Consider the following 27,862-nt stretch of genomic DNA (forward strand, 5'->3'; position numbering starts at 1 on the left):
TATATATATATATACACGCTTGACTACCGGTAGTTAGGAGGTGGACAAAAAAATGGATGGATAAAAAAAATTCTAAAATTTTGCCTCTTTCGCCTTATTCATTTGGCTGATAAGCCCTGACAGAAAATGTAAGAGAAAAATACTGCTGAATGGCTCACAAATTTGGCTAATAAACTCAAGCCACTAGGTATAAATTACAAATTTTCCGTAATGCATACCAGACATCAATTTAGGAGTGTCACGTATCGTCCAAAGTACAATGCTACTTTGGTTTCTAAAATAGTCTCTTTTCCAAAGTTTAACCAAATTTATTAAAAAAATAAAATCAGACATCGACAAAATCAAATTAGTATTTATAAAAATGCATTATGAAATATGTCTTCATAATGTATTTATTTCATGTTGTAGATGTTAATATATTTTTCCTAAAAATTGTCAAAATTAAATAAGATTGACTTAGGACAAAACTGAAACAATCTCCATTTTGGCATAGTTTTCAAATCAGTACAGTATTAACAATAAACCCATGCACTTAAGTTAAACTGTTCTTAGATAATGCTATGAAGTTTCAATCATCAGAAATAATGCGAATATCAGTGATGCAAACTGATCTAGAGCACAATCTTGCACAATGTCTATTCTTCAGTTTGCCGTGTTAACATCTACCAGCAAAAGAAAAGTACATCACTCCACTGCACCAAATTCAAATTATATCAATGCTTTAGACATGTTCAACTGCTGACCCAACTCAGACTTTGGATTCTTTGACCGTGGATTCAGATATTCCTCAGTTTTCCTCTTCTTTGCCCGAGCAACCAAACTTTTAACATACGAAATATAAGCATCAACATCAAATTTTCTCTTGCAACCAGCATAATTCATATAACGTATCTTTCCAAATACCGGACGCTCCTTCCAACCCTAAAAAAAATAGAAGCATAGACTAACTCATAAGCTTTAAGAATGATACTAAAGGCCTGGGCATTCAGGTTACGTGATTTTTTTCGAGTCGGGTAATTCGGATAATGAAAACTGTTATCCTATATTAGCCCTAAAAAATCACTACCCGCAAATTCAGATTCGGGTATTACCCAATATGCCCGAATTTATAGAAAACAGGAAATTACACTAAATTTCAGTAGCGATTTATACATAGTTTCAGCAGCAATTTGTATAGAATTTCAACATCAATTTGTACAGAATAATATATTGTACTCACTTGTTTAAATAGAGAGAATTATATTCTAACAAAGTGATAAGTTGAAGTGTTCAACTAACGACACATAATAAATACAAAGACAAAAACAAATCTTTGGATAGTTTGGGTAGCTTGGGTACAAGGGATATTACCCAAATTACCCAAACTATTTTGGGTAATCAAAATCGCTACCGAATTTAGGATCAAATACCTCGGGTTCGGGTAATTCGGGTCAAGGTACGGGTAAAGGGTATCAGGTATTTGCCCAGGCCTTTAATTATGGAACTGCAGAAATAATCTATTATGGTTAAAAACCATCGACAAAGATTTTGCAGTTCTTCCCCAGGAAGGGAACCACCAAAGTTCACCAACCTGATCATGGAGGCCACAAATAGACCACATGCAACCAACATAGCCATTGGGATCCCTGCCATCGATATGATACTGCAAAATATTGATAAAGTTAGACAATTTCATAACATACTTTTGAACCAACTTGAATGAATACGTTAAGGCAAAGTCTTATTACAAAATCAAATCTATTGACCAGGGAAATGAACTAGACAGCAGGTATTTACAGGTACTTCATCTAGCTGTTTTCAAGTCCCACAATATTATTTTCCCGCTTACAATTTCATATCTTAATTAGTAATTCTAAATCTAAACTCAAATAAAATAAATAACCAACTTAACAAAGCCACTGCTGCTTGTCAGACTGTCAGAGGCAATTGGTAGAACCTCGGGGTCTACCGGCGAGGGGCCTGAGATTGTAGTGGTGAACTGCCGGAGGGGAAGGAGGTCGGCGCCGTGGTTGTGCGAGATAAGAGAAGGGTGGTGGCGGCTAGGGCACAATTAGGTCTCCCGGCTCCCTAATGGAAGCCGAGCAATAATAGATTGCTCTTGCTTAAATTCCAAAAGTCTTTACAGCCAAGTATATATAACTCTCCTCTCCCTAATATTAGGAAACAAATCTCTCTCAACTAGGAAATAATAATAACTTGGGCCTTAAGCCCGGTCTACTGCCGGCACCTTCATTAGCCACTAATGGGCTTTTTCCTCTGATAAGAGACGCCAGTCATAACATCTCGCCCCGCCTGCGCAAACAGCTCGTCCTCGAGCAGGAAGTCGGGGTAGTGCTGGCGAAACTCCTCAAGCAGCTCCCAGTGGAGAGCCCGCGCCACTTGATCAACACGCGCCACTCGCCCCGACGAAGCTAGGCACGCAGCACTGTCTCCGGCTCCGGCAGGAGACGACCATCAGCCACTGGAGGCAGCGTGGCTGGAGCAGTTGTCGGGTCGCCACAATGTTGTTTGAGCAGCCCGACATGGAAGACGTCGTGGATGCGGGCGCCCTCCGGAAGCTGCAGCCGATAAGCAACGCGCCCAATGCGCTCCAGCACCTGAAAGGGACCAGCATAACGAGGCCCCAGCTTGCGCTGCGCACGAGGGTCCAGGGACTGAGTAGTCCTGTGCAACAGCCTCAGCCAGACCCAGTCACTGACTTGGAACTCAACGTCGCGGTGGCCGGCGTCGTAGTACTTCTTGGAGAGTTGCTGCGCCTGGAGTAAGTGTTGGCGCACCTCAGCCAGCATCTCGTCCCGGCTGCGTAGAAAGGCATCAGCAGTCTCTGTACGGGCCGTCCCCGGGCTGTACGGCAGCATGGGCGGTGGGGGACGCCCATAGACCACCTCGAAGGGCATGGCGCGTAGGGCTATGTGGAAGGATGTATTGTAGTAGTACTCCGCCCACGACAACCAGTCCACCCACGCGCGAGGCCTGTCACCTGTGACACAACGAAGATACATGGCGATCACCTTATTCACCACCTCAGATTGGTCGTCAGTCTGCGGGTGGAATGTAGTGCTCATGCGCAGCGATACGCCCGCCATCTTGAAGAGGTCGCGCCAAACATGGCCGGTGAACATGGGTCCCTGTCGCTGACAATGGAAGAGGGGAACCCGTGTAGCCGGACGACGCCGTCGAAGAAGGTGCGCGCGACGGAGGCAGCCCTTTAGGGTTGGCCGAGCGCAATGAAATGCGCATACTTGGAGAAACGGTCAACCACCGTGAGGATGACGGACTTGCCGCCCACTTTGGGCAGCCCCTCGATGAAGTCAATCGAGATGTCGGCCCACACCTGAGACGGAACATCCAGGGGCTGTAGCAGTCCTGCCGGCTGCAAGGCTTGTGTCTTGTTGCGTTGACAAGTGCTGCATGAGCGCACCTAATCCTGCACCAAGGAGCGGTCACCGGGTATATAGAACTCAGCCCAGAGTCGGTGAAGGGTCTTCTGTACCCCCTCGTGGCCAGCAGAGTGTGCCAGTAGGAGGGCCTGATGTCGCAGATCACCATGGTCAGGAACAAAGATGCGGTGGCCGTGCAGGAGCAGCCCATCTTCATGGCGCCAGGGGCCCTGCAGCTCACCAGCAGCAAGGCGCTCCAGGAGCTGCAGCGCATCAGCAGCAACCGCCGTGGCTTGGCGGATGTCGGCGATGAACACGAAGGAAGGCCCGGAGAGGGCGCTCACCACAGCGCCCCCGCCCTCCTGAAGGGCGTCCAACTCGGCGTCGCGGCGGGAAAGAGCATCCGCCTCGGTGTTAAGGCGGCCTGGGCGGTACTCCACGGTGAAGTCGAAGCCAAACAGCTTGCTGATCCACTGATGTTGCGGAACGGTGGAGAGGCGCTAATCCAAGAGAAACTTCAAGCTGTAGTAGTCAGTGCGGATCAAGAAGTGGCGCCCCCACAAGTATGGGCGCCAATGGCGTACGGCCTGCACCAGTCCAATAAGCTCCCGTTCGTACGCCGCAAGCTTGAGGTGGCGCGCGGCGAACGGTCGGTTGAAGAAAGCGAGGGGCCCGGCACCTTGGTGTAGGACGGCACAAAACCCCGCGCCGGATGCATCGTAGTCCACCATGAACAGCTTGTTGAAGTCGGGCATCTGGAAGGCCCCCTATGCATCGTCGTCCCAGGCGAAAGCGTCGCGGCGTAGGAGGCGTGTGAGGGGCGCCGCGATGAGGCCGAACTCCCGGATGAACTTCTAGCCCGCGGAAACCACGGAGGCCCCAAGGAGAGCGAGGCGCCGGCCAAGCAGCCACGGCTGCCACCTTGTCAGCATCCATTGCGACGCCGGCGGCGGAGATGACATGGCCTAGGTAGGCCACGGACGTTACCCCGAACAAGCACTTCGGGCGCTTAAGGTGGAGCTGGTGCGCCCGAAGCTCGTTGAGGACGATGGCGATGTGCTGAAGATGCTCCGCCCACGAGGCACTGTAGATCAAAATGTCATCGAAAAACACAAATACAAACCTGAGCAAGTATGGGCGCAGGACGTCGTTCATCAATGCTTGGAACATCGCGGGGGCGTTGGAGAGACCGAACGGCATCACCAGAAACTCGTAGTGGCCGTGGTGGGTGCGGAACGCCGTCTTGGCCACGTCCTCAGGGTGCATGCGCACCTGGTGATAGCCCGAACGCAAGTCGAGCTTGGTGAAGAAGCGCGCCCTGTGAAGTTCATCGAGCAGCTCGTCCACCACCGGGATGGAAAACTTGTCCTTGGAAGTCTTGGCGTTAAGGGCGCGGTAGTCGATGCAGAAATGTCACGACTTGTCCGCCTTGCGGACGAGGAGCACCGGCGCAGAGAATGGTGAAGTGCTAGGTCGGATGATGCCCTGGGTCAACATGGCCTCGCACTGTCGTTCTAGCTCGTCCTTCTACAGCTGGGGATAGCGGTATGGCCGGACCGCCACCGACGGCGTGCCCGGCAGCAGGTGAATCCGGTGGTCGTACGGCCAGGCTGGTGGCAGACGTTGTGACTCCTTGAAGATGGCGGCGTGCTGGTGGAGAAGACGGTCCAGCAGCGGCTGCTGGATGTTGGTGGTGACAGCAGCCGCGTGTGCTGGCCCATCAGAGCCGCCTACACCCCTCCACAGGATGCGCCGGCCTTGTCACGAGAAGGCCATCGTCATGGCCCCAAAGTCCCAGAGGATGGGACCCAATGTCCTAAGGTAGTCCACCCCAAGGATAAGGTCAAAGCCGCCGAGGTCCAGAGCGACGCAAGTGATGGAGAAGACCTCACCCGCGATGCTAATAGGGACATCACAGGCAATCCCCTCACAGGGCAGCCGGTCGCCGTTGGCGACAGTGACACAGAGCTGCTCCCCTCCCGCCGGAGAGAGATCGAGGTGGCGCATTGTTGTGCCCCGGAGGAAATTATGCAGCAAGACCAGCAAGCGCTCCCCTTTCACCAAAACAGGGAGTAGCATGGTGTTCTCTGTCCGGATACCTACCACAGCATGGAGCGAGACGACAAAAGCATTAGCGTTAGGTAGCTCCGGGGCGGCTGGTTTCTCCCTCAGTGCAGCTGCTGCTGCCGCATCGCCGAGTGGTACGGCGTCCTCCAATACATAGTCGTCGACGTCAAGGTAGAACAGCTGCTGGCACACGTGCCCGCGCACATAGGGCTCATCACAGTTGTAGCAGAGGCCCTGGCAACGACGCTCCGCCTACTCGGCTGGTGTGAGGCGGCGGAAAGGACGTGCCGGGGCTGCATTGCCCGCCCCTTGGGCATGGCAGGCCACTGCTTGGAAACGGCCTGCAAACTCCTGCACAGTGGACTGAAAAGGTAACCGACCCAGCTCGGCCAAGCGACTACCCCGCAGCGGTGGACCAAAGCGTAGACGGCATTGGTCGCGGAAACGCTCCCATGGCGGCATGCTTTCATCTTGTTCCAGGGCGTAGTACCACGTCTGTGCTTCCCCCTGAGGTGATAGGAGGCGAGCCAGGTGCGGTCAGACGCCAAGGTGCGTTGTCCCCAGAAGAATTGCTCACAGTGATTGAGCCAATTCGGGGGATCGACGGAGCCATCATAGGTCATGAACTCCAGCTTGTAGAACTTTGGCGGTGGGGGCTCCAGAGCGGCTTCGTAGGTTGCTGTCCCCGCAGCAGATGGTGCAGCGGCGAAGGACGCCCCGGGCGCGGGGGCAGCAGCGTACGGGGCGCCCCCTGCTGGTGCTGATGCCGGCAGTAGCATACCCCCATGGAAGAGGCTCCCGTCGACACTACCGCAGAGGGTGCCCGATGCAGGGACGCCACCATGCATGACGCTGGATGTTGACGCAGGCAACGGTTCATGGACCGTGGTCGCCGACGTATAGACGAGCGGTGCCGAAGAGTCGAGAAGCCAAGCCGGGAGCGGCGAGGGGGACGCAGGAAACCTGAGCTGAGTGATCGGGACTCCCTGCGACGCTAGGGCAGACACCGGCGAGTAGGAGGACAATCCATCATAGGGCATCCCATATGCGTAGGCGTTGGAGACGGGCGGCTGTGAGTACGGCAGCGATGGTGGCGGTGGATGCGGGAATTGGGGCGGCTGCGGCGCATAGGATCCCGCTAGGAAGGAGCGAATACTGGCCACTGCCTGCCCCAAGTCCAGGACGGCCATGGTCAGTTGCTCGGACGTCATGGGCCTGACGGGGGACTGCGCTGATGGTGCTGATGGGGACCCAGACGTGCCGGCAAGCACCAAGCCAGATGTTGAGGAAGGAGGCGTTGGCGGCTGCGTGGTGGTGGCCATGATCTGCGGCTGTTGCGTGGTGGTGGGCAGCACTGGCGGCTGGGAGGTAGCCGGCGGCTGCGTGGTGGAGACAGGCGGCTGAGACATCGGTCCTGAGGTCTCTGATACCAGATTGGTAGAGCCTCGAGGTCTACTGACGAGGGGCCTGAGATTGTAGTGGTGAACTGCCGGAGGGGAAGGAGGTCGGCGCCGGGGCGCCGTGGCTGTGCGAGATGAGATTAGGGCACAATTAGGTCTCCCGGCTCCCTAAAGGAAGTCGATCAATAATAGATTGCTCTTGCTTAAATTCCAAAAGTCTTTACAGCCAAGTATATATAACTCTCCTCTCCCTAATATTAGGAAACAAATATCTCTCAACTAGGAAATAATAATAACTTGGGCCTTAAGCCCTGTCTACTGCCAGCGCCTTCATTAGCCACTAATGGGCTTTTTACTCTGATAAGAGACGCCGGTCATAACAGCAATCTTAACATCTTTTGGCCCAAGAGGATTATGGCACAATGTTTAAAATAGTAGATAGACAGCAACTAGGATTGGAGGAAGATCAAGTGGACCTTTTAGTTCAAAAAGTATGGTGACTATTCATTGCTAGTGATAGAGGATGAACTAGCTATATTATTCATTGGTAAAGTCCAGAGGACAGGATTACATATATATAGAGGAGAGAGTTCAGAACATTAGTAAAGAGGGGAGGAGGCCTGGCCGACAGCCAGGGGGAGTTCCCATGCGTTTGCCAGGGCAAGGCCCAAGGCTTCCAGCCGTTAGAGCAACCAGGCATTAAGCCACTAAGCAGTAAAGGCATTAAAGCCACTGAGCAGTAAAGGCATTTAAGCCACTAATACCCAACTACCACCAGTACATAGTGAATACGCTAACCCCCCCCCCCCCCCCCCCCCCCCCCCCCCCCGCAGTCGAATCTGGAGCTTCGCGGATATGAAGACTGGAGCGAAATTCTTGAAACACAGAGGTCGGAAGGCCCTTGGTGAAGATGTCAACAAACTGAGAGGTGGTGGGAACATGGAGAACTCGAACATCACCAATGGCAACCCGCTCACGGACGAAATGTAGATCGATCTCAACGTGCTTCGTGCGTTGGTGTTGAACTGGATTGGTGGACAAATAAACTGCACTGACGTTGTCACAGTAGACCAATGTGCTCCGAGGCAACGGAGCATGCAGTTCCGGTAGAAGTTGGCGGAGCCAACAGGTTTCAGCAACTCCATTTGCCACAGCCCGGTATTCCGCTTTAGCACTTGAACAGGAGACTGTGTTTTGTCGTTTGGAAGACCAAGAAATCAGATTGGTGCCAAGAAACACAGCATAGCCCGAAGTAGAGCGACGAGTGTCAGGACACCCAGCCCAATCAGCATCAGTATAGACCACTAGTTCTGAAGGAGTAGAGGGCTGAAGGTGGAGACCATGACTGATAGTTCCTTGAAGATACCGAAGAATCCTCTTAACAGCAGCCAAGTGATGTTCTCGAGGATCATGCATGTGAAGGCACACTTGTTGAACGGCATAAGCAATGTCTGGCTGGGTAAAAGTAAGATACTGGAGCTCCAGTAAGACTGCGATAGTGTGTAGGATCAGTGACAGGGGTACCATCAGTAGCAGAAACTTTGGCATGAGTGTCAACTGGTGTGCTACATGGTTTGCAATCCGTCATACCAGCCCTTTTGAGTATGTCCATGGTGTACTGCTGCTGTGATAAGAAGAGACCACCTGAGTGCTGCTTTACTGAAATTCCTAGAAAGTGATGCAAAGGACCAAGGTCTTTCATGGAGAATTCTTGTTGCAAGGCAGTGATTGTGCGGCGAAGAAGAGAGGCATTGGAGGCCGTCAGGACAATGTCATCAACATAGAGCAGCAAATAAACAATCTCAGTGCCTCGGTGGTAGATGAACAAAGAAGTGTCGGACTTGGCTTCAACAAATCCGAGAGACAAGAGGTAGGTGGCAAACCGACTGTACCAAGCTCGAGGGGCATGCTTCAGACCATACAGAGATTTGTTCAGGCGGCAAACATGGTCAGAAAGTGCAGTGTCAGCAAATCCAGTGGGTTGGCAGCAATAAACAGTCTCGGAGAGGGTCCCATGGAGGAAAACATTTTTCACATCTAGTTGATGAATAAACCACTGCTGTGAGAGAGCCAAAGAGAGTACTGTGCGAACTGTTGCTGGTTTTACCACAGGACTAAAAATCTCATCATAGTCAACACCTGGACGTTGGGTAAAGCCACGGAGAACCCAACGGGCCTTGTCCCGATCAAAGGAGCCATCAGCATTGAACTTTTGACGAAAAATCCACTTGCCGGTTACCACATTCACACCAGACAGTCGGGGAACAAGATCCCACGTGTTGTTGGACAGAAGAGCAGCATACTCCTCTTCCATTGCAGTTCGCCAGTTGGGATCAGCAAGAGCACTTCGATATGTCTTCGGAATGGGAGAGATGGCTACTGCATGATAGACAGCTGGTTGACGGAAGCCAAGTTTCCCTCTGGTGGTCATGGAGTGATGGTTCACCACTTGAGGAACTGGGACAGCGCCTTGGGGCAGTGTAGCAGAAGCAGCAGTGATCGAGGGACCATGTGACAGCCCTGAATTTGCAGCACCCGGAGCAACCTGTGACAGCTCAGAATCTGCAGCAGCGGAAGTACCCTGTGTCAGCCCAGAATTTGCAGCAGCTTGAACAGATGGACGTGCTGGAGAGCTGACAGGAACACGGGCTGGGTGACGCCGGGTGTAGATATGAGTGATGGTGCGCGCAGGGGGCGCCTGTGGAGCTGGAGGAGCAGGAGGGGCGCCATGACTCTCCAACAAGGGAGCCAACACCGCGCATGGCGCGGGAGGAGGCTGGCAGGGGCTGTCCATGGCCAGGGGCGCAGCCAGCACTGGTGGAATAGGAGTTCCAGCAGCAGGTGACTTGACGCCAAGTGGGCCAGGAGGAGTGATTCCACCAGGAGTACCTGAAAGGGAGGAGCCAGCAGGGAGGCCATGGAGGCTCACTGGAGGCTCAAACTCATCAACCAAAAAATCAAAATCATTAGTGGCAGGAGGAGACGATGTCGTGGCAAAGGGAAACTTTGTCTCGTCAAAGGTGACATGACGAGAGATGATGATGCGGTTGGAGGAGAGGTCGAGACATCGAAATCCCTTATGATTGGAAGAGTATCTCAGGAAAACACAAAGAGTGGAACGAGGGGAAAGTTTGTGAGGGGCAGTGGCAGACATGTTAGGATAACAAGCACAGCCAAAGACCCGAAGATGAGAGTAGGAGGGATGAGAGCCAAACAGGGCAAAGTGAGGAGTGGCAAACTTCAGAGTTTTGGTGGGAAGGCGGTTTAGTAAGTGGCAGTGTGAAGGCCTTCAACCCAGTAGGAAACAGGCAAGGAAGCTTGGAAGAGAAGGGAACGAACGATATTGTTAATGGAGCGAAGAATGCGTTCGGCCTTGCCATTTTGGGAGGAGGTGTACGGACATGACATTCTTAGAAGAACGCCATGAGTGAGGAAGAAAGAGCGAATAGAAGAATTATCAAATTCACGTCCATTATCACACTGGACGCTTTTGATGGTGCAACCAAATTTGAGTCCTTACATAGGAAAAGAAATTTGCCAAAGTGGAAAGTCTCAGACTTGAGCCGCAAAGGGAAAGTCCAGAGAAAATGAGAATGATCATCAAGAATAACAAGATAATATTTATACCCAGACACACTATGAATAGGAGAGGTCCATAGATCACAGTGAATTAAATCGAAATTCTTGAGAGCACGAGATGAAGAGTTGCCAAATGGTAAGCGAATATGGCGACTAAGTTGACAAGCATGACATAGTTGATCACCACTAGAGTGACGAGTACATGAAATAGCAGAAACACTAGATAGTTTGAAGAGCGCTCATGGCCACGATGCCCAAGACGACGATGCCAAACAGTAGCTGGAGCAGCAGCGATGAGGGCACATGAAGAGGAGGAAGGCGTTGGCTGGATCAAGGAGTAAAGGGGTCCGGAGCTATTGCACCTGATGATCTCGTTCCTGGAATGAAGATCCTTCACAGAGAGACCAAAGGGATCAAACTCAACAGAACAGTTGTTATCGGTAGTGAACTGACGAACAGGAATGAGGTTCTTAATAATATTGGGAGCAACAAGAACATTATTAAGACGAAAGGTTCCTGGAAGAACAGCATCACCAGTAGCTGTCACAGGAAGAGTGGAACCGTTTCCAACAACAATGGAGGAATGACAAGTAAAGTGGGGTGGTCGGAAAAGAGAAATATTACCGGCATCAGGCGTCATATGATTTGAGGCACCGGAATCCATGACCCAGTCAGTGACAGCAGGTGGAGTGAGGCTCATGGTGTTGAAGGAGTTGGCCAGAGACAGCAGATCCCAGGAACCTGTCCACGGAGACTGGGAAGGTGCCTGGTACACCTGCTGCTGCGGCTGCTGCTGATGGTACTGCTGCTGGTTCATGGAAAAAACCGGGGCAGTCAGCATGGGTGGAAATCCCGGTGGTGGAGGGACGCCGTAGGGATTGGATGCTGCCATGAATGCCTGGTGAGGTGCAGGGTGACCAGAGCGCCCGTCTGGAGGAGGACCATGGGGGCTGCTGCTGCTGCTGGCCACGAGTGGGCCACACGGTGAAGGAGCCCGTCCAGGGGTTGTAGAAGGAAGGCCAAGGGGAGCCACCCTGGCTGCCATTGCCACCTTTGCCGCCGTTCCCACGGCGACGATGCCGCTTGCCACCATTGCTACAAGAACCGGCACCAGCACCATGGTGGCTGGGACCGGTGCCACGAGCCCGATTGGAGGCACCGTGGATGGAGGGGCCGCCAGGTTGCAGCACCTGGGAGGTGTTGGTGGCACTGGACTTCGGCTGCGAGGCGAGGAGAGCCGTCGGTGGCTGGGACGCAGGGGGGTCCAGCGTGAGCTCCTCAAGTTGGAGATCGTTGCGGACTTCACTGAACGTCGGGAACGGACGGGTCCGCTTCAAGAGGGCCTTCATGTGGTCATACTTGGCGTTGAGACCACGAAGGACATCGAGGACGAGGGTGCGGTCAGTGATGACCTCGCCAAGATCACCTAGAGCATCTGCCATACCTTTCATCTTGCGGCAGTAGTCGCGGATGGGCAAGTCACCTTGGACGAACGCGTGGAACTCTACGTCGAGGTAGAGAGCGCGAGTTTCACGGTTGCCCAAGAATTGTTCCTCAATGCCAACCCAAGCGTCACATGCTGAGCCGCCGCGTTCGCGAACAGTGTCCTGAAGTTCGACAGTGAGGGTGCCAAACAGCCAAGACAGCACAACGCAGTCCATCCGCTGCCAAGAAGGACGGGCAGGGCGGGGTGCGGTGGAGAGGACATGGTCGGCGAGGGCGTACCGCTCAAGAGTGAGCAGCACTAAGTCGCGCCATCGGTTGTAGTGGGGGGACAGGAAATCGAGGACAACTGGCACGAGAGAGCGGATGTTCTGGACACCCGCAGCCTGAGCGTGGAGGCGGGCAACAAGGCCAGCTTCATTGTGGAGAGGAGTGTCCTCGTCGCTGAGGTTGGAGCCGTCGTCTTCAAGGGCTGGCAGGGCAGCACGGTCCCAAGCCACGGCAGCCTCACGTTCGAGGGCCGCGGCCGCAGCGCGCTCGTCCTCCAGGGCCGCGAGAGCGGCTTGGACACAGTGCTGCAGCGGCAGCATTGGTAGCAGCCATGGCGGCCGTCTCCAGGGCGGCCTGCCCGCTAGCTGCAGCAGCATCCGTTGCGTGTTGGTGGGCGGCGGCGGCGTCTGCACGCTGGCGAGTGACGGCCTGCTCGTGCTCAGCCTAGGCGGTGAGGGTGGCAGCATCAGAGGGAGGCTGTGGCTCAGGGGCCATGGAGATAGGGAGAGAGGGAGCGGAAGGAGACTGCAGGATCTTAAGAGTCGTGATATCATGATAGAGGATGAACTAGCTATATTATTCATTGGTAAAGTCCAGAGGACAGGATTACATATATATAGAGGAGAGAGTTCAGAACAGTAGTAAAGAGGGGAGGAGGCCTGCCGACAGCCAGGGGGAGTTCCCATGCGTTGGCCAGGGCAAGGCCCAAGGCTTCCAGCCGTTGAGCAACCAGGCATTAAGCCACTAAGCAGTAAAGGCATTAAAGCCACTGAGCAGTAAAGGCATTTAAGCCACTAATACCCAACTACCACCAGTACATAGTGAATACGCTAAGGCCAGTCTCAATGCATGTTTCATGAGAGTGTCATGCACATTAAATAGGGTGTTACATAAGCAAAATTGCTCACTTGGCAAGGTCATTAAATGAAGGAGTTTCATCAGATGAGAGAAGAGTTTCATCCCCATGAAACTCATCTGGCTCGGTTACCTAGTTTATAGTCTTGGTAACTGTGCCATGAAACTATGCATTGAGACTGGCCTAACAGCTAGAACTGTAAACTGTTGTCTTTTCTCCTAGCATAAAAAATAGTACTACAAACACCTATTCTTAACCACATTCAAGCCTATAATTATTTGGTGCTTTTGGCCTGCTAAAATCATAAACTCTACTAGAGGGACAAAAGTACAAAATTTAGACAAAAACAGCTTCAGGAATCAGAAGCACACAGAAACAGTAAAATCTCAAACTACTGGATCCTAAGCTCACAGCTGAAAGCCTGAAAGTGTACTTTATAGTTGGTGAGAAAGTGGATGTTACTGTCACATAGGAAATAATAGAATAACACACAATGTTTTCTGATCAGCTTATCGTTTCTAATTGGTCCGGTACCGATCAGGACGATTAATCGACCTCTGATCGAACTAATCGTCCATATAATCATCCAACATATAGCAGGACTACATATCATATATGTATATAGTGCAGTAGGGAAGAGGGAGGAGGAAGCAGACAACAGGGAAGAGGGAGGAGGAAGCAGCAACTGGCTGCTTGGATTGGAACTGGAAGGGAGGGAGGAGGCTCAGCAGCTCAGTAGATGCACAAGAAGCAAGCTCAGCAGCTGAAGGCTGGAGTTGGGAGTGAGGACAGAGGAAAGAGAGAGTGGGGGTGAGGTATATAAGAGAAACTCTAATGGGCTTGGCCCAAATAAATATAGCCCAAGCCAAAAGCAGCCCATCTGCCAATTTAGCTCTGATCAGCCAAGAGGCCTGATCGGACGATTAATCGGACGATCAGGTTTCTGATCGTTCTGATCGAATCGGAGGCCCTAATCGAGTGCTAAGTACCGATAAGGACGATTAATCACGATTAATCGGACGATCAGAATACACATTTTGTTATTTGCAGTACAATGTTAATAGTAATTTATAGAACCCATGGTAGGCAGCAGCTCTCTGTGCCTTGACGAACGGAGGTTGTAGTGGTGAGAGATCGGTGGGCGAGGCTTGAACGTCACGCGGCGGCGAGGTGCCGTGGTCGCGTGGAGGAGAGGAAGAGGGAAGGGGCGATGGCTAGGGTTTTGCAGGGAAACTCCCGGCTCCCTAAAGGAAGCCGAGTAAATAATACTCTTGTTTAATCTGTCCAATACGATTACAACTCATATATATAACTATTTGATCTACCAATTAAGGAAATAACTTTTAAGAATAAATATGGGAAATAAATATGGGCTGTCAGCCCCTATCCCTGCGCCTAATCTTAGCCACTACTGGCCCGCCTCCTGGCATATTGGATGCCGGTCATAACATCTCTCCCCGCCTGCACAAACAGCTCGTCCTCGAGCTGGAAGTCGGGGAACTGCTCGCGGAACTCCGGAAGGGACTCCCAAGTAGCTTCGTCGTCGGTAAGGCCGTGCCATTTGACCAGCAGATGCCACTCACCGCGCCGCTGCTGAGCTTGCAGGATGCGCTCGGGAGTGGACAGATGCCTGCCATCCAGGACAGGGGGCAGCACGCCGACTGCTGCAGGGGGGTCGCCGCGGTGGGGCTTGAGCAGCCCCACGTGGAAGACGTCATGAAGTCGTGCGCCCTCCGGGAGCTGTAGACGGTAGGCCACCGCACCGATGCGTTCCACAACACGGAACGGACCGGCGAACTTGGGACCGAGCTTGCGCCGCGCCCAGCAAATTCCACGTTGCGCCGAGGAGCAGGCGTAGATAGACCCAATCCCTGACTGCAAATTCCACGTCGCGATGCCCAGCGTCGTAGTACCGTTTGGACAGCGCCTGAGCTTGGAGAAGGCGCTGACGCACCTCAGCCAAGATCAGATCCCGGTCCCGAAGAAGCGCTGCGGCAGCCTCGGAGCGAGTGGATCCGGGCTGGTACGGTAGGATAGGCGGTGGGGGCCTGCCGTAGACCACCTCGAATGGTGTAGCGCGCAACGCCGTGTGGAACGAAGTGTTGTAGCAATACTCGACCCACGGCAGCCAATCCACCCATGCGCGCGGCCGGTCACCTGTGACACAACGAAGGTACATGGCAATCACCTTGTTAACCACCTCGGACTGGCCGTCCGTCTGAGGGTGGAACGCTGTGCTCATGCGCAGCTTGATGCCTGCGCATCGGAAGAGGTCGCGCCAAACATGCCCGGTAAACACCGGTCCCTGTCACTGACGATGGAGGAGGGGAACCGTGTAGCCGAACAATGCCGTCGAAGAAGGCACGGGCGACGGATGCGGCGGTGTAGGGGTGGCCGAGCGCGATGAAGTGCGCGTACTTGGAGAAGCGGTCAACGACCGTGAGAATGACGGACTTGCCGCCCACCTTGGGCAGCCCCTCGACGAAGTCCATCGAGATGTCCGCCCATACCTGCGAGGGCACCTCCAGCGGCTGCAGTAGGCCAGCGGGCTGTAATGTCAGGTGCTGTCTTGTTGCGCTGACAGGTGCTGCAGCGGAGCACCCAGTCCTGGACCAGCGCACGGTCGCCCGGGATGTAGAAATCAGTACGCAGGCGGTGGAGCGTCTTTTGCACGCCTTCATGGCCGGCCAAATGGGCCAGCAGCAACGCCTGGTGGCGCGATCAGCGTGGTCCGGAACGAAGATCCTGCTGCCATGTAGCAGCAGGCCACTGTCAAGACGCCAGGGAGCAGCCAGCGCCCCATCGGCCAGCTGCTGGAGCAGGCGCTAGGCGTCCGCGGCCTCCCTGGTGGCTCTGCGCACGTCGTCGAGGAAGGCGAACGAAGGGCCCGAGAGAGCACACACGGCCGCACCATCCTGACTTGGAGCCTCCTGCTCTGTGTCGCGGCGAGACAAGGCGTCGGCCACCGTGTTGAGGCGGCCAGGACGGTACTCCACCGTGAAGTCGAAGCCGAAGAGCTTGCTAATCCACTGATGCTGAGGCACCGTGGACAAGCGCTGATCTAAGAGAAACTTTAAACTGTAATGGTCAGTGCGAATAAGAAAGTGCCGTCCCCAAAGGTACGGCCGCCAATGGCGCACAGCTTGCACCAAACCGATGAGCTCGCGTTCGTAAGCTGCGAGCTTGAGATGGCGAGCTGCGAACGGACGGCTGAAGAAAGCGAGAGGTCCGGCGCCTTGGTGAAGTACTGCACCGAACCCAACACCCGACGCGTCGCAGTCCACCATGAACAGCTTGTCGAAGTCAGGCATCTGGAGCACAGGCCCGGTGGTGAGGGCGCGCTTCAGTGCCTGGAAGGCCTCCTCAGCCTCTGTGTCCCAGTCGAACACGTCTCGCCGCAAGAGACACGTCAGGGGGGCCGCAATGAGCCCGAACTCCTGGATAAACTTCCGGTAGTAGCCCGCCAAGCCCAGGAAGCCACGCAGCCCCCTGGCCGATCGTGGGGATGGCCATGCCGCGACGGCAGCCACCTTGTCGGCGTCCATGGCGACGCCACCAGCTGAGATGACGTGGCCCAAGTAGGCCACTGACGTCGCCCCGAACGAACACTTCGAGCGCTTAAGGTGGAGGTGGTGCGCCCGAAGCTCGTTGAGGACGATGGCGATGTGCTGCAGGTGCTCCGCCCATGACGAGCTGTAGATGAGAATGTCGTCAAAGAAAACCAGCACGAACCTCCGCAAGTAGAAGCGCAACACGTCGTTCATCAGCGCCTGAAACGTTGCCGGCGCGTTGGAGAGCCCGAACGGCATGACCAGGAACTCGTAGTGGCCATGGTGCGTGCGGAAGGCCGTCTTGGCGACGTCATCGAGGTGCATCCGCACCTGGTGGTAGCCCGACCGCAAGTCGTGGTGGTAGCCCGACCGCAAGTCGAGCTTAGTGAAGAAACGCGCCCCATGGAGCTCGTCGAGGAGCTCGTCCACCACCGGAATCGGGAATTTGTCCTTGGACGTCTTGGCGTTGAGGGCACGGTAGTCGATGCAGAACCGCCACGACGCGTCCGCCTTACGGACCAACAACACCGGTGTGGAGAACGGTGAAGTGCTTGGCCGGATGATGCCCTGGGCGAGCATGGCCTCGCACTGGCGCTCCAGCTCGTCCTTCTGCAGCTGGGGGTATCGATATGGTCGAACGGCGACCGGCGGCGTGTCCGGCAGCAGGTGGATGCGGTGGTCGTACGGCCTCGCCGGGGGAAGTCCGCGCGGCTCCTCGAAGATGGCTGCGTGCTGCTCAAGGAGGGTGTCCAGCAGGGGCTGCTGGGCGGCTAGAGCAGCCGTCGTGGCCTGCTGGGAGGGCGCAGGGGTGTCAGCCCCGCCCACGCCCTTCCATTGGATCCCACATCCGCCACGCCAGAACGCCATGGTCTTGGCCTCCAAGTCCCACGTGATGGGGCCGAGCGTGCGCAGGAAGTCGTAGCCGAGGATGAAGTCGAAACAGCCCAAGTCGATGTCGGCGCATGTGATGGCGAAAGTCTCGCCCTCGATGGAGATGGGGACGTTCCGGGCGATGCCGGCGCAGCGTAGTTTGTCCCCATTGGCCACCGTGACGCGCAGTTGGTCCCCGCCATCTGGGACCAAGCCAAGGCGCTCCATAATCGCTCCACTGAGGAAATTGTGGGTGGAGCCCGTGTCGAGCAACGCCAGCACGCACTCCCCTTTGATCAGCACTGGCAGCAACATGGTGTTCGTCGTCCGAATACCTGCAAAAGCATGGAGGGAGACTGCCAGGACGTTAGCAACCTCTTCTTCCGGGGCGGCGGCCTCCTGCAGAGCTGGCGCGGCCACATCTCCCTGTGGCTGCACGGCTTCCTCAATGTAGTCGTCGGCTGCCAGGTAGAGAAGGCGCTGGCACACATGGCCCGAGGTGTAGAGTTCATCGCAGTTGTAGCAGAGCCCCTGGCGGCGACGTTCTTGCTGCTCTGCCGATGTTAGGCGTCGGAACGCGCGCCCGCCTGGGGCGCCTGCACCTGCTGCTGGGGGAACGGCAGCCGGCCCTGCTCCTGGCGCACGTGCTGCTGGAAGGCCCGGCCGCTGCGCTGGTCGGGCGGGCAGGGGGCGCCGGAGGGGTCGCAGCCGCCCGTCGCTCGAAGGCACGTGCGTAGTATATTGCTGCCTGCAGGTCCTGCGGGTGGTGCATCTCAACATCCACCCGGATATACTCCGGAAGGCCGCCGACAAAGAGCTCAGCCCGCTGACGTGTTGAGACGTCCGGTGCATGGCAGGCGAGAGCCTGAAACCGATCGGCGAACTCTTGGACAGAGGTGGCGAAAGGCAGCCGCCCGAGCTCAGCCAGCCGACTGCCATGCAGCGGCGGACCAAAGCGAAGGCGACATAAATCGCGGAAACGCTCCCACGGCGGCATGCCCTCGTCTTGCTCCAAGGCATAGTACAAGGTCTGCGCGCCCCCTCGAAGATGGTAGGACGCCAGCCAGGTACGGTTGGACGCCGGCGTGCGCTGTACGCGGAAGAACTGGTCGCACTGATTGAGCCAGTTCAGTGGGTCGACGGTGCCATCGTACGTCGGGAATTCCAACTTGTAGAACTTGACCTGGGGATCATAGCCGAAGGGCGGTTGGCCGCCCTGGCCGTCGGACGTGCCGAACGGTGGCGGACCGCCGTGGCCTCTGTACGTGCCACCATGGTTGGGAGCGCCACCGTAGAACGGACCCCCTCTGTACCCCCCGGCGGCGGCGGCTGAGTAGGGGAGGGGCGACTGGAGCTGGGTGCCGTGGAAAAGCGGCCCGCTGGCACCACCGTAGAGCACCCCCGGCGCGGGGACACCCCCATGGCCGGGCCCCAAGCTCGCCAAGGGCGGGGGGGGCAGCCAAGGCTGCGTCGGAGAGGACGTGTAGATCGGCTGCGACTGGGACAGCCACGGTGGAAGCTCGGACGGAGAGGGCGGGAATTGAATCTGGGTGATCGGCACCCCGCCCGACGGCCGTTGTACGGATGAATCCGGCGGCATGCCGAACTGGGGCGCCCCCGTGGATGACCCGAGTGTAGAGGACGGCGGCGGCGGCGGCGGCGGTAGGTGGTGCTGCTGGGGCGGTGGCGCCGGCTGAACATAGGTGGATGCGCCCAGGAAGGCGCGCAGCTCGGCCATCCCGCGGCCCAGTTCGAAGATCGCCTGCGTGACCTCCTCCGGCGTGAGGATGACCCCTGGTCACGACGGCGCTGCGCCCGCAGCGAGGGCCCCTTCACTGAAGCCCTGCAGCAGCTGCGTCGAGGGAATCATGGCAGAAGAGGAGGAGGACGGCAGCGGCGCTGATGTGGACGGCGGCGGAGCAGAGGTGGGCGGGGCACTTGCTGGTGGAGACGAAGAAGACGGAGGAAGCGACATCGAACCAGAGATCTCTGATACCAAATTGGTAGGCAGCAGCTCTCTGTGCCTTGACGAACGGAGGTTGTAGTGGTGAGAGATCGGTGGGCGAGGCTTGAACGTCACGCGGCGGCGAGGTGCCGTGGTCGCGTGGAGGAGAGGAAGAGGGAAGGGGCGACGGCTAGGGTTTTGCAGGGAAACTCCCAGCTCCCTAAAAGAAGCCGAGTAAATAATACTCTTGCTTAATCTGTCCAATACGATTACAACTCATATATATAACTATTTGATCTACCAATTAAGGAAATAACTTTTAAGAATAAATATGGGAAATAAATATGGGCTGTCAGCCCCTGTCCCTGCGCCTAATCTTAGCCACTACTGGCCCGCCTCCTAGCATATTGGATGCCGGTCATAACAACCCAACACAAAAGTACAGGTAGTTTCTGTTTCCCCCAATTTTTCTTACATTTGGTGAATATAAAGACAAATTTTCCATCAACATGATAAAAAATACTAGTACAACTCTACAATGCATCTCAAACATTCTTCTAAATTTACCTTGTCGTTCAAATATATTGCTATCGAAAGTGCTTCTTCAGGTCCACTAGTCCATTCTAGAATCTTTTTGGCCCAATACATTCTGCAGAAAACTATTGTATCAACACAAAGTAATCTCTTATAAAGAGCATATGAATGCAGAAATAAATATCAGAATACAATGCTTTCTTGGGGGGGAAAGTGGCAAAAATCAATTTGGATTGGTTTCTCTTATCAAGAATATACAAAAGGTTAGTACTCGAGCTCAAAAAAAAAGGTTAGTAGTCTCCACCCATATCGGTGGGATCTTGGAAAAATACTTCATATAAACAAAATATTACAAAGATCGTGCTGTGCTAACTCACACTTCCGTGAAATATAATTGAAAGACTACATTGTTCAAATAGGAACAGAAATCCATGTCTACTCAGAATATGAATGTCTTTGTACTGTACATGAGAAGACTTAAAACAAGCAATTGTCAACAAGTATGTAAAGACTATGGGCTGATGGAGGCCAGGGCATGAATATTTGACTGCGTTATGCACTAATTCTGTTACGAAGTAGATAAACAAAGCCCAAATGATGCTCAATTCTTTATTCGACCAGCAATGTGGAATGACAATCAGGCAATTCCAACACTATCCTATCATCACAAAAGTAGACAAACAACACATAAATGGGCTAAACTCATGATATATTAATATAGGTATGGATTATGTTACCGCATAAATCCATGCATTTTCCCATGGTGCACCATCTCCAATTGAGATGCATTCCATAGCTGATAAAGGTTGGAAAATGAAGGACACATAGTCCAGTTAGGAAGTAGATCAAAATGAATTCAATAAACTCAGTAGAGTACAAGGATTAATATGCTAATACAAACAGGGTCAGATGTTTTGGCATTTTCGAGCTGCTCCCTCCTGTTAGCCAAAATAGAATGCTAGTTAACAAATAGCCATATCGAGCATGAGCCTTTCGCCTTAGTCATGCCAAGCAGGCAGATAAATGTAATTAGTACATCAACAAACTCACGTATAGATATGCTCTCTTTTATCACCAGCGTGATCCATTAACGTCTTTCTAGCCCACTCCCATGCACCAGCCAGTGAATCATAATTAGGCTGGTAATAGCAGAAATTGTCAGCTAGTTCCCTCCTTATTATCAGCTCCTCCAAGAACGCATCCACTGACTGTAAAGGCACGGTACTTTGTAATGTATTAGTTCACTGTTCGACAGATGGATTCAATCTTTAATGCTAATGTTAAGGTTTGCTGTTCGGCTGGTAGAAAGATATAATTGACCATTTAATATGGCTCTTAATAATCTTTTATTTAGGAGAGTAACATGAAATAAGCAAGTGTACCTTTGGACTAAGATGACGGCGTTTTTTTGCCTCCATAGCACACCTTTGTGCAGAAATGTGCCCAAAATGTAAGTATGGTGAAAGGCACGACAATGCATGTGGCTTTGTAGGATCATTCCGGCCTGTGTCATAGCTCTTAATCCTCTTTGTCAAGAACCCATCATTATTCCCAAGAAGCACCTCCATTGCTGCGGCCTCCCCGGGCTCGCACCAGTCAATCTCCGGCACATTCTCAGCCTCACTGTTCCCAAGGTATAGAATCATTTAGCCCTCACTAACAATGCTATATTTACATCCCACACAAAATTGTCAACCAATTCAATATATGAACACCTGAAGATGCTATTGATCAGTGCATCCCAGTCAACATCCTTCGGCTGCTCCATGCACCAAGGTGTCCACCCCGGCAACTCAGGGTACTCCACCAGGTACTCGTCCATCACCTTGCTCACCTTGCTTCTAAAGGTCTTGGCCGAGTACTCCAGCTTCCCTGTCGCCACCCAGACAGGCACTACGTTGTGTGCGTCCACCTGCGTGAACACTAGCACTCAAACCAATGCGCTCCGCTCAATTCAACTCGAAGGATTCAAACTTTGTCGGAATCCCAGTGTAGTGACCTGGTGGACGGCCATATCGGCGGCGTCACGCAGCAGCTCATGGACGACGGCGTCGAATGCCTCCCGCACCGGCCGCAGCGGAGAGAAGTCGGTGACGAGCGCCGAAGCCCCGAGCCGGCGCACCAGCGCCGGCACCTCCGCAGGCCCTCCCTCGAGGAGAAAGAACGGGAGGCCGCGGGCGTGCGCATCGGCGGCGAGGCGGCGGAGCCCGCGGAGGAGGAAACCTAGCTGGCGGAGATGCGCGCCTAGGAGGAAGGGCCGTGGGAATAGCGTGAAGGCGATGGCGAGCGGCGCCGCGGGGGCGGACGCAGCGGCGAGTTCGGCCGCGTGAAGGAGGGCCCAGTTGTCCGCGAGACGCTGGTCCCGCAGCATCCAGTACACCACCGGTCCGGGCATATGGCCTCCGCCCGGGTGGAGGATCCGCACGCGGGACGGGTGGACCAGGTTTGGGCTCGCCGGCGGCATCTCGGCGGTGGGACAGCGTCGGCGCGTAGGAGGGGAAGGCAGGAATGTACGCGTCGTTTGGGTGTTGGAACGGTGGAGGCGCTTTATGCGACGGTGGTTCAATGGAAGGAGATTGGTGCCTGGCGGTGAATATAGACCAATGTCTGGCTCTGGCAAGTGGCAAGGGGAGACCGGGGCAGTTGGGGCGAGGTGGAGGCCACGCCGGCTGCTTCATGAATTGTGATAGTGGGACAAAAGAATTTATGTTTATTTTATTTGCATATTTATGTTTCTTTTATTTGCGCTAGATAGCGTGCCGTGCGCAACTAAACTTTTATACTAAAAACATATAGATTGTACGATAATAAGATAACAATGCAGTGAAATTAAATATCATATCTAAAGCGACATTTAATTAAAAAGTAAAGTTCGTAAAATTAACACGGTCATAAAGGGTATGGTGTCGCAAGCTCAACAACTGTCACATCCTAAAATTTTTAATGTTGAGATGTGCATAGAAAACACTAAACAAAATAAATAGATTTTATATTTGTATAAAATACTACCAAGTTTAGTTTGAGCTAGTGCAAATTTAGTTATAAGAAAATCTGAATTTTTAAATTGTTCCAAATTGACTTGATGAGCTTTTGTTAATGTGATGTGATGTTTGCTTGTTGCTTGACTCTATATTGTGAGAGGGTAAAGTTTTAGAGTGTGTTTAGTAAGTCGTTGTTTTGTATTCGGCATGTCTCTAACTTTTTCTATAACCAAGTTTCATCATTTGTCGTGTACCATAAATCGGGGTACCCAAGCTGGTATCATAACAACTCAAATCTCTTTCAAAAACAAAGACCAGGGCCCAGTCACCTGGCCTTGAAAAAGAGGACAACTGGGCCGTCCAAGAGACATCCCCAAACTAGGCCTTAAACTGGATAAGAACCGTCCCGCCTCGCCCGAGGCCAAGTCTCGGATGGTTTCCACCTCGCCAGAGCCCAGGCTCAGGCACCCTCTCTCCAATAAAGGCACTCCAGGCTTCTCAAGCATGCCAAACAACTGCCGTATAATGGATAAGACGTGGGACATGCCCTTACACCCATGTTGTACAGATAGGGCATGGCACGCAATATCCTGTCTACTTCCATCACTGCAGCACCTGACTCCTGTCACTATACGTATGAGTGAGTAAAGTAGAATGAGTAGCGTCAAATCCTGAACACTGCAGCCATGAACCCGTTAGAGCCCCTAGGCGCATATCATGTTGAAAGGATCAAGATGCCCAAAAGGGGGTGAATTGGGCTTCCTCTAAAAATTTAAGCAACCTATAAGCTCCAATTCAACCCCTAGTACCTAAGTGTGTTCTAGAGAGCTACCGGATAAAAGTTTTGCAACCTAGTTCTAATCCTATTCTAGTATGGCAATTCTAGGAACGTAAATGATCAAAGTAAATGCTAAAATGCAAAGGATGAGAGCAAGAAGAACGCAGCGATGTTTTGCTGAGGTATCGGAGAGTCGCCACTCTCCACTAGTCCTCGTTGGAGCACCCGCGCAAAGGCCTTGCTCCCCCTTGATCCGCGCAAGGACCAAGTGCTCCCTACAAGCTGATTCTTCGACACTCCGTCGTGATGAATCGCCCAAAACCGCTCACAAGCTTGACACGAGCCACCCACAAGAACTCCGGGCGGTCTTCGTGCCTCCAATCACCACCGAACCGTCTAGGTGATGGCGATCACTAAGAGTAACAAGCAAAGAACTCTCACTTGACCCAAACAAGGCCCTAGAGAGTGGTGGATGCACACTTGAACTCTTGGAACTCAACTAGAGAAGGATTCACTCAAAAAATCACTCAATTCTCAATCCTCTCTTGGCTCTTGCTTCTCTCTTGCACCACAAGGTATTTCTTAGTTGATCAAATGGGCAAGAGAGCTCCCATAGACGAGGTGAAGGAGTATAAATACTCCTTATCAAGTCCAAGGGCCTGCCACCCAAATTCCATAGAAAACGGGAGCACCGGATGCGCTCAATGTTGCACCGGACGAGCTGCGTAGAGCGTACAGTGCCCCATTAACGGCTAACTGTACTTGCCCCTGACAAGCACCGGACGCACTCACAGTGAGTCTGGTTACTCACCTGGACCGCGTCCGATGAGAAGGGCAAGCTGCAATGCTCTCTGGGTATGGGACCGGACGCACCACGGTGAGTCCGGTGCCCGCGTCCGGTGTAAGGTCAAAGTGCAAACCTCCCTAGGTATGGAACCGGACGCACCCCAGCACATCCGGTGCGTGCGTCCAGTGCCTAACCCTAGGCGCCTAGACTTGTTGACCCAAGTCAGAACCACCGGACGCGCTCACAAAGCGTCTGGTGCTAGCATCCGGTGCCTCTTTTGGCACCCAAACTTCATCGAAACGCGATCTTTTCGAAACAAAGTTTGTTCTTCTTGATCTAAGGACTTTCTTAGAGCAGCCTAGTGCTAGGTTTACCAAGTGTGCACCACACCTAAACCTAAATCCTTGCCTAGGTAAAGCTACCCGCTCAATGCCCCCCTTAATAGTACGGTTAAAGGAAAAAAACAAAGTCCTAAACTACTCTAAGTGCCCTTCTTCACCATATGGCACCTAGACCTAGTCTAGTCCCAACGATGTCCAACCATCCTTTGAAGACCAAAACGATTTCCACCATTAAGTCGGCATGAACGATCTAGTCCATCGATCACCAATACTATGACCTAACTTAAAAGACTTTGCCTCTGCAAAACACACGTTAGTCATAGTAATCAACATTGTCATTAATCACCAAAACTCATTAGGGGCATAGATGCTTTCAATCTCCCCCTTTTGGTGATTGATGACAACAACCTCAAGTATGTTTGAAGTGAGGTTTTTAAATGACTTGGTTTCTATAAGCATGTGACAAAAAGAACACAAAGGGAAGGTATGCTTATATCAACCAAGTCCAATATTCTGCATCCAAATATGTGAGATGGGTACAACAGGATACAACAACATATGGCTCATAAGATAACAGAGTAAGAACGCGGAAGCAAAACAATATGAGCCAAACACATGACATGGATAAATTATCATGAAGCATAAGTCATGTCTCACAATCATAGCATAAAGTATCTCAAACAACAAAGTATCTCACAAATGCATGAAGTAAACGAGATGCATGAAGTGTAGGACACAAAAGAATCAAAAGACCCACTCCCTAGCTCCCCCTAAGTCTAACATACTCTCCCTCTCCCCTTTTGGCATCAAACGCCAAAAACCTAAGAAGCTGAAGGCGGAGGTGGAGCGAAGGAGTCTCGTGGCACTGCCTCAAACTGAGCTGTATCATCATCAATGCCATTGTCGGTGGACTCTGACGAAGCTGTCTAACCCTCTAATGGTGCACGTGCTGATGTAGTAGTCTGGGTTGGCTCAGTGTGCTCTGTAGCGGTCTATGTCGCTGCCTGAGTCTCAAGTCCTATGGAAGAAGCTGGCACAAACTTAGTGGTTGTCGTTGAGGTCTCTAGAACTATAGAGGAGGGAGCAAGCTGCTCAGACGAAGCCATAGACGACGACAAACGCTCTGTAGTGGTGACTGGCAAGGTAAAAGCTGCAGGAGCCTGCTGAGGAGGTGGAGTAGGCATGCCAGTCAAAGCACTATATGAAAACGATAGATCCTGCCCTGCTGAAGAGTCTAGAACCAACTAAGAGGCGAAGGCAGACTGTAGAGTGAATCCTGAGTGCAGAGGAGTGAACTGAGGCGTCTGCTCAAATCCAGAAGAGATAGCACCCTGAGATACCTGGTGCTATGGAGTGGTGAATGGCTAGCTATGAGCAGGAAGCTAGAGCGGTGGCTAAGACTGACTCTGAAGCCCACTAGGTTGTACACCTAGAGTCGGTGGTTGGACTAGGGAAGTGCCTGGAAGCTCCACCTATGGTAGAGTGATCCTTGTCGCTGCCATGAGAGCTGCCATCAAAGCTGTCTGTTGGGCCTAGAATGCTAGCTGCTACTCCTAAAAAGAGAGTAGCTATCTCTGAAGCTCATCCTACCTGGCCTACATGGCTGCATTGACAGCAGCCTGCTCTCTGTCATGCTGTGCCTGCTCCTCAACTACCCTCTGCTGGTTGGCTCTCATGCCTTCAAGTATAGCAAGCAGGGCTGGGTCAGTAGCAGTAGAGGAACCTCCAGCCTCATGGTCGTGCTGCCTCGGAGGAAGATCTAGGATAGGGAGCTGATAATCATCACCAAAACTGTTAGTAGCAAAGTCGAACTCCTCCTCAGTCGCTGCATCTGCCACTGAGCCTATAGCCACGTCCTGCTCCTCTGTCTCTAGGACTACTCTTGAACTACGAGTGGCTCTAGGTGAAGCTGGTGGAGCTCTGCCACGTAGTGCCGGAGGGGGTGCTGGAGCTCGGAGGTCCACGTGAGTCCTCATCATCTGCTTGGGGTCATAGTGGGGAAAACGGTCACTGTGTCCATTAGCTCCCTCTGAATATGAGGTGGTAGAGGGTCTGCCCTAGCATGAAGAATCAGATAAGTAAGCTAGTGTGCATATGGCAGCTGAAGACGGCCTCTGAACCCCTCAGCTATGGTGTCCTCAATCTCAGATACAATCAAGTCCCATACGTTGAACTCCCTCTGTGCCACTAAGTGAGCAATCAGCCACTGCTGAATCCTAGTGAATCCATCACGATAGCCTGGCCTCGGAAGAAGGGTCTTCCTCATCACAAAGTTCAAGATCCGAGCTGGACGAGTGAGACCTCCTATTGAGTGGCTCGAGCCCTCTGAGAAAGGCTAGCGAAAGCACTGGGAGATGAAATCCTTTGGTGAATGTCTATTTTCTATAGGGTGTCAGCTGAAAATAACCAAAGATGGTCCACATGTCAGGTTTACATAGAGAGAATACTATGAAGGTTAACTTTTCTGTAATCTAGAAGGTTCTAGGAGGCTCTAGATCAAATGGGAAGCGAATCGGGTCCGGTAGCCGGGCGGCAGCCTGGAGGGCTTGGGGCGCCCGCCCGGAGATCTCCACCAATCACAGCCAACCTCACGAATTCCTGATCTACCGCCTTTGAGGAGTAATCTTAAGCACACGTTTAAGTCGATTTGATCCAAGGGCTGTGGTGCTTCCTAGGGGGCTATAAATACAAGCCTGATCCCCCCTCAGAGGCATCTCCTTCATCTTTTTCATTAGCTATCTCCAGAGCAAAACCTAGGGTTTCATCAAGTAGGGAAGTAGAGGTCCCTCTAGTTCATCTAGTTATAGTTCTAGTTCATCTAGTTCTAGTTCTAGTTGTCTAGTTATATCTAGATTAGAGGGAGAGAGAAGAGGAGAGAGCCAAGGAGGAGCTAGATCTATCGGATCTTCCTCAACATTGTATATTTGCAGCAACCAGTTCATCATTTGTTAATCTCTAGGTACTTCAATTCTATAATTCTTGAGTTCTTATTTAATTTACATATTTACCTTTAAGTTATTTTATTGGATTCCCACTTGCATCGAGTGCTCTAGTTCTTAGCGGCGCTAGAGTCGTAATTA

At 52.7% G+C, this 27,862-nt stretch overlaps 1 protein-coding gene across 1 annotated transcript; it reads right to left on the reverse strand.

Annotated features, from left to right (window-relative positions):
- LOC8155292 (deoxyribodipyrimidine photo-lyase) lies at positions 469-22,472 on the reverse strand. Its single transcript, XM_021465587.1, is given in 10 exon segments — positions 469-781; positions 784-921; positions 1,571-1,642; positions 19,929-20,010; positions 20,633-20,691; positions 20,797-20,833; positions 20,946-21,103; positions 21,278-21,518; positions 21,611-21,807; positions 21,895-22,472. Coding segments are annotated over 10 exon segments (1,482 nt in total). The 5' UTR covers positions 22,360-22,472; the 3' UTR covers positions 469-748.

Source organism: Sorghum bicolor, chromosome 1 (assembly GCF_000003195.3).
Source record: "Sorghum bicolor cultivar BTx623 chromosome 1, Sorghum_bicolor_NCBIv3, whole genome shotgun sequence".
NCBI lineage: Eukaryota > Viridiplantae > Streptophyta > Magnoliopsida > Poales > Poaceae > Sorghum > Sorghum bicolor.